Source organism: Hylaeus anthracinus, unplaced genomic scaffold, assembly GCF_026225885.1.
Source record: "Hylaeus anthracinus isolate JK02 unplaced genomic scaffold, UHH_iyHylAnth1.0_haploid 12001, whole genome shotgun sequence".
NCBI lineage: Eukaryota > Metazoa > Arthropoda > Insecta > Hymenoptera > Colletidae > Hylaeus > Hylaeus anthracinus.
Genome location: NW_026534348.1, coordinates 3,083,830 through 3,097,339, shown reverse-complemented (window position 1 = coordinate 3,097,339; position 13,510 = coordinate 3,083,830). Strand labels below are relative to the sequence as shown.

Sequence of the window (13,510 nt, the reverse complement as noted above, 5' to 3'; positions counted from 1 at the left end):
AACTTTGAGACAACCACGAAAAGCCGTCCAACAAAAATTATGCTCCGTCTCGTTCCCGCGCGACGCCTCGCCGAGTTATCCTATTAATTTTCACCCGCGCACGTTTTATCAACGACACGGTATTTTCTCGTCTCGGGTTAGCACGAAAATATTAGCGAAAATCCGACGCGCCCCGTTCTCTCCTCCCCCGACCGAGAATCTCCCTGCATCGAGAAGAGTCGCGGGGAAAATTGTGCTGACTCGATCGCTGCCGATAGCGTCTGCGGCCATTAAAACAACAGCACGTTAGAAGTAACTTTAGACGTCGCAAATTGCACGTGCGGCAAGTGCCGAGGCACTTTAGAGAGATCAACCTCCGTTCTTCGTCCCTCTCTTTTCCTCTTGCGCATCCACCCCCGCTTTGTCACTCTTTCTCTCTCCCTCTGTCTACCTATCTATCTATCTATCTATCTATCTGTCGCCGATATATAACCGATAACTCGATAACCTTCTTATTCCCTTCGACCTCGTTTCCCGCGCTCGTCGAACGTTATAACTGGCCTCGTCTTGTCTCTTAAAGCTGACGGATCGCCGACTCTACGGCCAATATAAACGCCTACGATTTCCCAATTAGGGCTTCGAGTAATTTCCAGAATCCAGAATGCAGAATCTTGTTGAGGGTTGCGATACCCCGTGATGAGAAGTCGAAGAAGGGTAGCGCGCTAATGCGTCGCGAGAAAATAAGATTCGGCTCCGTATTATTCCATCGCGAATTTTCGCCGAAGAAAAAAAGTGTACGAGGGAAGAGGCGAGAAAGCGAACCGGTGTCGAGCGATAAAAATGTTTGCCGTCGAGGCTACGAGCCCGGGTCTTCCTTATCCTTGATTAAATTAGGGATAAGGAAGTTCGACCGTGGCTTTAATGGATCAAAAAAAAAAAAAAACGAGGTGCATGATAGGGGCGCGATTCGACGTAAATCGATGGCCCGATCGATCCGCTTCTTTTCCCAATTTCTCACCCACTTTTCGACGTTTTAAAATCGAAGCGACCGAGGATGCAAGAACCGAGGGAATCGGTGTATAAAATTTCATTTGCCGCAATCAATTTCGCGAGAGAAATACACGGAATGAAGAACATAAAATTGTGGTTACGCTCGAATCGATCGGTTTCCTACATTTTTCCACTGGTTCGTTCGCCTCTGCGTTAAAACATTTCGATAGGGAAAACATAATGTGCCGTTAAGGGACTTTTAAAGGCGACCATGGGCGTCAAATAGGTGACGTTACGGGAAAACGTACGAGCGCGACAGAGTAAAACAGACGGATTGATAGCGACGATAACAAATACGCGCCGACGGTCGGCGCCATCGAAAAATTGCCTCGACGGAGACGCGTCGACACCTGTCGATATCGAGACATTATATTAAAATTCACCAGCATGCATCCGGATTAACCGAGAACCTTTGCAACTCTCGGTGGCCTCGAAAAGCGAAGCAAAGTCACGTCAATCAGACGCGATCAACTCATTTATCATTCATGAATAAAATTTTCGCGTGAATTTTCCATCGCCGCTTGGACTTGAAAAGTGAGTTATAAGTACGTCGCGACGCGAATTACGCGTTATCGTTTTTATCGTCCGCGTATACTTTTTCCTTTGCTCTCTCCCTTAATTGTATTCTTCCGTCATAGAGTACCATACCGTCGTCACGTCGACATAAATAAATAAATAAACACATAGGAGTGGAGGGATTGTAGGATTCGAGGGTCGGTCGTGGCTCGGCTCGACGGCTGTCGATATCGCGGCTTCGCATTAAAATTCACCGTGACGCTTTCCGATTTAGCGAGAACCTTCCGATCGACGTCGCCTCTCTATCTTACGAGCGAGCATCGAGTTTACGTCGTCGTCGTCGTCGTCGTCGTCGTCGTCGTCGTCGTCATCTTGAATCATGTTACTTTGCATTCGTGAACGAGCCGTCGGACATGCGGTATGAAAAATACATAATTCTGCCGGAAGCAAAGTGCCAATAATACGTATATCGCGTCCTGGCCCGGTTGCCCGACGGACGATATTTCATAGCGTAGCCCGCCCACGCTCGCACACGCCACGGGCCATTTTATTCCAACGATATAACGCTTGACTCGTCGACGTTCTTACGACTTGACATATTGGTCGCGATAGCGAGTAATTCGTAACACCGCCAGCTTCCATCCGCGATAAGAACCAACGGAGTCCGGTTTCCCTTTTTCTCCCCTATCCATACGCTATTTTCTTCCGTGTTCGTTTGTTTCCATCGGTACCCTTCCACCATTTCCATCCTTCGCACGCTTCGGTTCCCTCCTATTTCGTTTTATTCTCTCATCGAGCTCGATGCTTTTCCCATTTCGTCTATTCGTGCCTTTCGTTTCCTCCATTTATCCCTCGTCCTTTGTCCCATTTCCCTCGTTCGCGAGCAAGTCTGCCAAAACCCACCACGAGAAACGTAGGAGTCTAAACGAAAAATAAGGCACGGGGATTCGAACCGACGATCCGCGGATCCACAGTCGACCGCTTTACCTACAAGACCAATCCCGTACCCTACGTTTCGTGTTCTTATTTGACTCCTTATTGTTGGGTATGGGAGACGCGGACACTACATGTACACTCCAAACTATAAGTCATCGGACACTGGAGGAGCTTGTACCTCGACACCACCTAAAACCGAGTGTCTTTCAAAACAATCAACTCGACGAACCCTAGTCTTATTCTCGGTAATGTATCTATTATACTCTACCATCGTTTTGCTCGAGATGGACAAGAATCCCACGACTCGTGAACGGAAGTGTATCTTCCACCAGCGCGATTCGCGAATGGAACGCGCCGCATGCAGAACGTGATGCAGATCGAGGATAAATCAGACCGGGATGCAAATAAAAGTCTTACCGAGGCCTTTGGTCGAAAGGATCCAATTTAACATTTTTCATCGGCGAGTTGGCCACCGAAAGATGAATCTGCTTGACGTTATTTATCCAATGTATCTCCCTTGGCCCATCTAGGAGACCTTGGATTATTTATAACCCTATTTTGGTACGCTCCGACGACCACCGGATACGGATTCGCGATGTAATAAGTTACCGTCGCAACGTTTCAAAATTGCCAGCGGTTAATTCCTCTCGGGAGCAGAGCGACTCGAGATTCTCGAGGATTCGAGCGTTGCCAATTCTAGAGATCGAGAGTATCGAGGTAAAGCTTGTCGAAATTTTGTTTCGAGGCCTACGCGTTCGTTTTAGGTTATCATTCGCGGTGTTGGATATTTCGGTAAATAGAACACGGTAAATAGTCGGGTTTTATTGTCCTCCACGGAGGCAATATACAGTCAGTGTAAACTAAATTTGCCCTCTGCGTAACAATAACGACCGAAACAGTTGAGTTCGGCAGAATGATCGAACGAAAGGTCTCGAACAAAGGCGCGGTGATACCTTGAAATTATACTAGTTTGTTTCACGCAAAACTCCAACATGCAGCATCCCAACGGGAGGAGAGCATCCTTTCTCGAAACGTTAGAGGAAACTTTCTCCCAAAGCTTCGAGATCTATTAAAAATACAAAAGGAGTACGTTGCGCGCACGATTAAGCTTGACAGCAGGATTTGTTTATTTATCCGCGCTCGGCATAGTCGAGGAAACGAAGCGCGACAGATGTGTCAACTTCTGAACGCAAATGAGACAGACGGTGCACAATCTGGGGAGCAAAAACACACGTCTCGACGTGCCTTTTTCGTTCCTTCTCGTCGTCTGTTCGGTTGCGCGAAACCCAGATCCAGCGCGCCTCTGTATACCGCGATAAACAGAAACACGGAAGGACTCGCAGTCAAGCTGACAGGTAATTCGCGATGCAGAAGGCGGGAGCTTCTCTCGGTAACTTTGATTTCGTGACCCTTCGTCGAAACCACCGTGAATTCGAGCAGGAAAACTTTCCATCCGCTACCACCAGCTCGTGACAGTTCGCGCGAATTACCTGCCTGCTTCGTTTGCTTCTTTTCTCCGTGAAAGAAGCGCAGAAATTAGCAATAAACAGGACAACGACTGGATAACTGCGATATGTTCGAGTTCCGATTTTCTTCCACTTATCCAGTTTGTACTGTAAGCCCGAAACGCGGCCTTTGTGCTTGTACATCCTTCCAACCTTTCGGATACGTTGACCGATGTTTGACGTACGTTTGCACGGAAATAGACGAAGGAAGGGAAAGAAGAGTTTTACCGACAATCGCCAATTCCTACGCGAGAAAGTTTCGAGTGTGACATTGACGTTAGAGAAAAGACTCGGTCGATGCATAGAGGAATGGTGTACTTGTAGGAACAGCGACGAGATCTTTGCCGTAGCTTGAGCGAGCTTTAGATCAGAGATAGCGTAAAAGGAAACACCCGTGGGACTTTAGACGAAAAGTTCCGCTTGAAACTCCGCTTCTCGCTTGTACGAGTTTTCCTCGACAAGTTTTAGTCGGAACGTTGCACGTATGCTCCTGGTGCGCCAAGTATTTCGAAAATGTGCTCTCTTAAATGTTAATCTAGATTCTGAACGCTGCGCGAAACTTCTGCCTGGGAAGCATTTTTTCAAAAAAAAATCCTCCGATATAAACAGAATTGACGCTCTGCTACGGGAACGTAACGAACGGCATCGTCGAGCGAGCAAGGGACCCGGCACCTGGACGCATCGCGTAATTTCCTACGAAGGTACCAAGCGTGCCTCTATAATTCGCACGCACGATACGCAATTCGTAAAGCGTAATTCGACCGCGCGAAATTTTCAACGCGGAGCGCTCGGACGAGATTCCATTTTGACACTCGAAGGGTTAGTCGCAGTCAGAAAGATGAAAAAGGGTATTTTCTTGTTTTGTTCTTTTAATTAATCCTTTTTTAAGACAACAACTTTTTTATAGTTCTTATACCGCCTTAATTACCGCGACAATAATATGGCACTTCGTTAATACAGCCATATTTACAAGTAGGCCGATGGCGAGCCACGATTTACAGAACGCGATTCGCGAAGCTGGAAAATCGTAATTCTCGTTTCTGTTTCCTTATACGTAGTATAACATATATGTTATATATGTTATATGTTATCACGTTGTCATATATATGTTATATGTTATACTACGTATAAGGAAACAGAAACGAGAATTACGATTTTCCAGCTATATATATAGTAACATATATATATTCAAAATAAGGATACTACGTATAAGCAAACAGAAACGAGAATTAGGATTTTCCAGCTTCGCGAATTATTATATACATAATACCTTCGTATTTTGTACTAAAAAGTTCTGTTAATAATAAGCGTCAGCGATAGTTTTCCCGCCTCGAGAGACATTCTCTCAGCTGAACGTGTCCAAGCCAAAATTCTGCTCTCCTTCTTCTTACATATCGTGTAACCGCAACGCATAGCCGCTCAGCCACACTCGCGCGGCCCCCGCGTCATTTTACCACGGGATAGCGTAGCACTTAGGGTTGCGGATGCATAAGGCAACCGAGAGTAACGTGGAAAATGCATTTCTGTTTCAGGAAGCGCGTACATCATCAGATGGAGCGCCCCGCAGCTGATGGTGGTGGCGGTGCAGTACATCCTCACGGGGCCCTATATGCCCCCATACGTGCCCCAAACGGGGAATTAGGACGCGACCTCCATGAAACGTGGTCCGTGTTCACCCAGGACATTCTGTCGCGACCCGCGTACCGTTCCATTCCGCTTTTCTCCCAGCGGAGCCGCATTCGAACGTACGATGTACCGTGAAAGTACGCTCTTAGTACATCGAACGTGAGACACGTCGATGACACGGGGCAGTTTAATGTATCGATCATTTTTTGCACGTACGTGTTCCGCGAATGGATAATTTGTTCGTTGTTTCTGCGACGATTCTAGGAATATTTTCTTACGTTTTCTTACGTTCGAGACCGTTACAGAATCGCATTCGTGGTCTTCCATGGAAAAGTCGCATCGGCGGTTCGCAAGATGCATTAGCGGGAACACACGAAATTATTTGTTCGAGCTGGTGTGTACCCTTAATTGGATTGTTAATCGCAATCGAACATTAATTAGCGTAATTGAATTACGTATCGGCTGCCATCGGATAATTAGCGTCAGATATTTATTAGCGAAGCGAATTATCTTGGTGAACTATTTGTGGGAAGTAATGATGTATGAATGGTGTATTCCCCGCGTTAGAAGCAATATTACTGTATGACATGCAGCCGCGATCGTGCGGCTAATCGGCGCGATTAAAGGGAAATTAATGCAACGGTATTTGTCAGTGGCATCGAGGTCTTCGTTTTTAATTTCAGTGACGGTTAGAGGAATGCGTGCAACTTCGAGTTCGGTGCTAGTCAAATAATTTAAAGGGGAAAGCATCAAAGGTAATAACGCTCCACGGTAGAGAGAAAGAAATCGGGACGATCCGACGATGAAACGGGAACGTTTCGGGATGCTGGTAACGCGCGTAGTCTGCGTAAGAAGAATCGTCCGAATGGTATCTCGTGGAAGCGACTTTTCAACCGACCAGAAAGTAGCATTCGAGTAGACAATCCCCGGGGGCAGGGAGACGGAAGAGGGGCTGATTTGATTAATGCTTCGGCACGTGAAAAATGGTGCGAGCACGCTTTCGTCCTCGCGGAATCATGGTAGCGACGCGGATAACCGTAATATTTTTGAACTACGGACCAAACCATGGGAAATCCAATTATCGAAATGTTGCTCGACCAAATGGAGAGAAAGGGGTGCGATCGAGAATTTTATTCTCGTTTCTCAAAACAGCATCCTCGCCCGGGTGATTCGCGATTCCATACACGATCCTTCGTGACGCGAGCTTCCCGGTGTTTGTTCGTAGCGCGATATCAAATTCGGGCCACAATTAATGGAAAACGTCGCGCCGACTCGAATTATTATTTTTCATTTCGATTGCTACTCGACGAAAATTTTCCCGCTGAAAGCGTTTCAGCCAGGTTTTTTTTTTTTTTTTTTGTTTTTTAAAGCAATTTTTTAACGAAACGGTCGGCTCGGGATTCGTTAAAAATTCACGACGACGCGTAAAATCGGAATCGAACGGAACCATCGTTTTCAAACTCGTGCCACGCTAAAGATGTCCGCTGAAACGTTTCGCGGGGGTCGCGTCGTGCACGCGCCAGCTCGTCAAAGACCAAAATTACTATGATTTCCAACGCGAGCGTATTAATCATCCGGTTCCCTCTAATTACGAAACTTTCCATTGCCGATCGTGCGTAATCGGTACGCGACGCGTAATTACGTTTTACGATATCGGCTACGCGACGCCTGCGATAAACAAGGCAGCGTCGGGCTAAATTAAAACACGCTACGGGCCCGAATTAATTACCGAAAGAAGACACAAAGACATTAAACTCGCTCCCCCGTAAACGCGTCGTAGGGGCGATCGTTAATCGAAACGCGTCGAACCGGACGTCAAGTTTGGTTGCGTATTCAAAATTCGAAATAACGATTCGCGATCGTACCGCAAATATTAATAATCGCCTGCGTGTTTTAGCTGTAATTCAATTTCACGGAGCCTCGACAATTATAATTAAAACGGTACCCGACGTTGAAAATTACAACGATTTTATCAGGAATATGATATTTCCGGTAGCCGACCTGCGCGTCGCGCACTGGAACGAGGGCGGTTTCTCCCGAGGGGGAACAAAAATTTCGGATCATTTTATTTGGTTCGTGCCGTCAATACTATCCTCTTTAACGAGTTTCTCTTAATTGATATGCCTTTCGCCCCCGCCATCCAGAAAACTTTCGTCGAATATTTATTCGTCAAATAAACACAAGAGAGTTTAGACGTAAGTATACAGGGTGTCGCAAAAATGTCGAAGGTCATTAAAAGGAGTGGTTCGGGGAATGATGAACAGAAAAGCCTGATCAATCAGAACGAGAGTATTAGGGAGGCCCCCGTGGGTGCAACGTGGGCATGTGTACCCAAGAGTCGCGACATCCCTGTCGTCCTAGTGATCAGTTACCTGTGCCAATAAAGCAATAATTGCTTTACAAGAATATGCTGGTTATTCTCAACAACACTGTGCACCGTCGTGAAAAGGTTATACGCCGGTCAGCGCGTAATTCTTCCATCGAATCGGTAGAAACCATTTGTGTGTCTGATTCGGATGACTCCGTTCGTCGGTCACGCGAGGGGCTCAGAGAAGCCAGCATGAAAAGTTTCGATCGCGCGAAAAGGGCTTCGATAAAGTACCATTCGGTTGGAAAGTCTCGCAGCTGGAAAGTTGGCTCGGTTCGAGATTGAAAAGTTCCTCTTTATCGGCGAAACCAGCGGCAGCTGTATCTTTTCGGAATACCAGATCCGCGAGTAAAAGATTCCTGGAAAACGTTGAGTTACAAAAAAAAAGAGAGAGAGAGAGAGAGAGACAGGGGAAAAAACGGACGCTCGGACGATGAGCAACGGATGAAAGATGAACGACGCGGACGTTCTGCGGAGACTGCGACTGTTCGAGCGCCGAGGAATTTTCTATTTTGAAATTAGCATTTAAATTAAATCTCGAATTAGAACGTCAGTTTTGAATTTATCTTTCGACCGAATACGTCGCCGTTGCGCTGCGCGCCGGAATTTCCGCTTTAACGCGACCAAACGATAAACTCATCGGAATTCGGCCCACGAAATAGAGCGAACAACTACATTTATAATTCTCGGTACGGTCTGTCCAGCATAATTGCCATAACTTGCAGCGATTTAATCAAGAAACGTTCTCTATTTACACGCCTACTTCGAAACATTCGAGGGCGTCTCGTTTTCGATATTCTCGTTTCGATCAAAAATTGCTTTCGAGCTATCTTACGCGTCCCGCTGAACGGTGGCGCGTTTCTCCCCCTGAAAGTTTGTTCGTCCCGTGAAAAATAAGCAAGTTATTTCAGTTAGCAAGTTACGGTGACCCAACCTGTGTAATCTGCGGATGCGCGATACAGAGAATTCCTTCGGGGTATACTCGGGGGTGAAACGAAATTTGTAAACCTTGTTTCGGTCACCGAGCACGCTACACCGGTTCACCCGAAGCGAGGAAGGTGCCCTCGTACATCTGATTGTTCTTCTTTTTCCCTTGTTTGTTCTATCCGCTTATGCACACCCTTCTTCGCGCCACGGCTGAAATTACGAGTTCGCTGCATCCCTTCCACCGACCGTACGTCCCCGTCTCATCCCTCGCCGGTACACGGACGTACACCCTCGTTCATAAATAAGTGGACACTTAATGAACAATTAACATACACCGCAAATTATTACTGTACTACTTTTGTTGCTAAATTCTATATTGGACGTGTATTTAACAACATTAAATGTCTCGACTGCCATATTCAATTTTACAATGGAACTTTCGGGTCGTTTAGATAGAAAAGTTTAGGAAGAATGTTCAATATATCAAAAACATTTAGAGATAATATTAATTCGGATACGATGATGAAATTAATAGTATCCAAGTTTGGTAAAAGAAATGTTGACATTACGTAGTATTTTTTATCATTACTAATGCGATATCAACAAATTTTAACGCACTGAATGTCATACATAGAATATGTTTCAGAACAGTTTCACGCTAGCGCGTCACTCTTTTCGTCGGAAGCCATCCAAGTGAAACGTATTCTATGTTAAAAAAAAAACTGAATAAAATATATTCGCTAATGCAACATGAACGTATCGAAACGTGAATGGTACGATTGATATTAATAGATTCGCGACTTTTATTAGATATTTGTTTCTGTCAAGGAAGTGTCCACATACTTCTGATCGGAGATGTACACGTGCTTCTGTACGGGCCAGACTATTCGAGGCTTTTGCGTCCCGAGTTTTCGACGGTTGATAGTGGCTGAGGCTTTCGGGTGCAAGTTCGGGCCTCCATTTTAGGGAAAAACGGCGCTGTCGGTTTGCTCGGGATTAAAATGATACGCCGATGGAGCCTCGAATGGTGCGGATCTAGTAAAAGTTGGCAGAGATATACTTGGCGACGAAGCGTGAAGCGAACGGGATCGTTGGACCAGCCGAAAATCGGTTTCGCGCGTGGTCCACCGATTCGAAATTGAGAAAACGGAGCGATCACCTCGACGGCTCTCTCGCGGCTCGCTGATCGCGAATTAGCATTTGAACGGAATCGCGAATTAGGCCAGCAGTTTTCGATATTTATCCGTGTGCCAAACCCGACAGAAATTCCGGCGTTGCGGACTGGAGGGCCCCATTCAGATTCGGACCACGAAACAGCGCGCACGGCCGAAATATCTCACGCCAATATAATTGTGCGCGTTTCAGAGGTATCATTCCGTAATCTATGTAGTCCTGGTCGGATGGGGGATTATGTTAAGCGATGCGTGAGCGGCCACAGTCCACGGCAAGCCAGGCGTAACAGAGATACTGCTCGGTGACGTCGTTACACGCCACGGCTGTGTGTTCCCGCGTACACGCGCCGATAGAATACACGCTCCCTATTTAGATGCGCGACCGGATAACGGCGTGTACCGTCTAGTCTTCGAGCACGCAGCCCACGGATTATTTTATTCGGATACCAGCCGGTCGCTGTATTTCAAACGGATTGCGCGTAATTAGCAAGTCAATAGATGCTTCGTCGCCGTTGATCTACCGCTCGATCGAAGCTACGCGAGCCAACGAATGAATATAGGACACCTCGTAAAATTAACTTTACATCGTTTGAGCAGAAAAGTTTTATTAGAGTTTTATTAGGGTTTTCAGTGTACGGGGTAGAAGGAGAAACGAGATTTTGGAATTTACGCGAAACCAGGGTGTAGGAGATAGTTTGAAAACTATCGGTCCGCGCGGAGCGGAGGTGCTCGACGCGCCAAAGAATCGGGGTTACGTAAATTGGTCCGTAAGTAGATAATATTGAGTCTCCGTCGCCGTTACAAAGTCCCCAAACTTAACCTAGATCCAGCCTCGACACGTGTCTCTATTCTATCCTCGCATTATATCTTGTCTCGAGCATCGATTTTCCGGGCCTCTAATTAATCTTCAATTACCGCAGCCGCTATTCAATTTTATACCGTTCGTCTCGACGGGGAGGGATCGTCGGAACGTCATCTTTCGCGGCTAGCGACGACCCGCACGCGTCGCAGAGATAAACCGAAACGCGGTCCGTATCCGAATTCGAATTCGAAAACGAACCACGCGAGCGTCGACTCTAACGCGCGTTACGATTAATAAGCAGAAAATTGGAACAGCCCGAACGACAACCGTGCCAAGACAAACGACCGCTCGTGAATCCTGGTTTTCGAGTTACGTACCGTTGCCCTGAAAAAAAAAAAAAAAAAAAGGCAAGATTAAAATTCCTGAACGACTTGTACCGTTTTCGGAATTCCGTTCCCTCCACCCCACCCCTCTTTGTCACGGTTAAATGGAAATCGAATACTAATTTCGAGGCACGTTTTTATTTCCCTTTCGAAGTTGTTGGTAAATATTATTCCGTTAATTCGATAAGTGTTTCCGTGTTTATTTATCCGTTATTTTCACGCGACTCGCGTTTTCATTTCTCTTCAATTTTTGTTTTCCTATTTTCTTTTTTCTTTTTTTTTGTAAACATTGTTTCGTTCATCCTACAGATACTTCTTTGTCCATTTGTTCACTTGTTTTTGACGCGTCGATTTCTCAGCCAACCGGTACCGATTCGAGACAGCTTCATCGGTTCACTCGCACAACCCGCGAAGTATTTAAACGCGTCGAGTAGTATAGGTCCGGCATAGATCGGACACATAACGCACGGCAGACTTCGATACGCGATTATATTCCGTTTTATAAATTTCCATACTTGTAGCGACGTGTACACGTTTCCGTCGTGTAAATATCATGGGAAGTACGTACAGTTAATATCGCTGTTGTTTCGCCGCACGACGGGGAACGCCATTTATCCGGTTCGTTCCGTTCCAAGGGACGACGGTAAAAGTCCAACGACAGCACCGACGGGATCCCCGGCCGTAAAATAACCGTCGGGCGTCGCGTGGAACTTTTCGAACGGAACGAATTTAAAATTAGCGACGTAAAAGGAAAGCACGGGTCTTCGATATCGCCTCGGACCGTAAAAATGATTATCCACGGCGCTCGCGAGTGATCGTAGCCGTGAAATTCGAGCGAGACGATACGCGAGAATTCGAAACCGTGGAAAAACCGGCGGTGCACGTGCAACGATCAAAGATTCGCGTTTCCCGCGGAATTTATTTCCTTTCTTTGGTACGGAGAGGGTCGAAACTTTAAAGTATTCACTGTTGCCGCGCGATACCGGTGAGATTCCGTCGTGGTAGTCTCAAAAGGCTGGAGAAAGTTTCGCGCGGGGTTGAAGTACAGCTACGAGGGGGGCAGGGTAGGCGAAGAAAGAAAGGGAGGGACGTTGGAAAGTTCTCGTTAACCGACGAAATAACCAGCCTCCGTTCCATTGCGGATCAAAAATGCTGACGTAGAACCAGAGAAAAGACGAGCGACTCGTGGGAACGGAAAAGAAATCGGTCCGCGGTTTTCTTTTTCTTTTCTTTTTTTTTTTTTTTTTCTCGGGACGACTGGGAATTCGTTCCGCCTCCTTCGGTGGATTTAATCGTTGGACTATTCGCGAACAATGCGGCTCGCTCGATCGGACACGAAAATTGTCGGCACTCCGAAAGGTCGGGAACAAAAGGATCGATTTAAATCGCGTGGCCGACGTTAACGTATTTGCATGATAGTGATTTTCGGGGCTGGCGCATGAATCAGCATAATAATACTTGGGAGAAACGTAACAGAGCGGAATCCGACGAGACCAGCGCTATACGGGATCGGAGATTAGAGACGGAACGATGGGACGGTCAGAATCGGATTCTGTTATACATAATCTGTGTTACCGTCCGCGAGCTTTTCTCGTCCGGTTTAACGCTTCCGGTTCGCGGCCGAATGCTCTGCCGCGAAAGTACTGTCCAATCTGTTGCTTCCAATGATTTCTCCTTCTGATTTCTCCCGTTGCTCGTCGTGTAATTCAGTCGTCCGATTTTTTTTTTTTACAGCTCGATAGACTTCCATTCGTCGGCGCCTCGTTCAAACTTTTCGACGTTTTTATTCGACGCGGAAATCATTCCAAACGCGCAGCTTCGATCGTTGCTTACAGTGCTCTACGGGGTGTTCCAGAACTCCTGTGAGAACCGAAAACGAGGGGGTAGCTGACACGAATCTTCAACAACGATCGCGCCCGTTGATAAAAATTCATTTATGGTTTTAATCGGTCGATCTTAAGCCGTCGCCGAAAACCAGTCCAGTCGATTCCGCACGTTCGTTCTCCTTATTAAAATAAAATCACCGATACACTCAAAGGCGCCTTTCGTTTCGAATATCCACGAGTAAACGGAGATACGCGAGGTGTCGACAAAATTTGTTTACGAGAGTTCCCATAGGTGGGAAATCTGGATCGTCGCGAGTATTTGAACGCGTGAAGTAGTACAGGCCCGACATGGTCAGACGTAATTGGCACGGGAGACTTCGATGCGCGATTACGACGAACATAACGACAGTGGTATCGTTA

The 13,510-nt window shown here is 46.5% G+C and overlaps 1 protein-coding gene across 1 annotated transcript in view; it reads left to right on the top strand.

The window, feature by feature from the left end:
* Nucleotides 1-9,371, top strand: part of LOC128890654 (lachesin-like) — a 201,980-nt gene extending 192,609 nt beyond the window's left edge. Inside the window, exon 9 of the mRNA XM_054149323.1 lies at nucleotides 5,519-9,371. Within this exon, the coding sequence (XP_054005298.1) occupies nucleotides 5,519-5,628 (110 nt within the window). The 3' untranslated portion in view covers nucleotides 5,629-9,371. The remainder of the gene's footprint in view (nucleotides 1-5,518) is intronic.
* The last annotated feature ends 4,139 nt before the right edge of the window (nucleotides 9,372-13,510 follow it).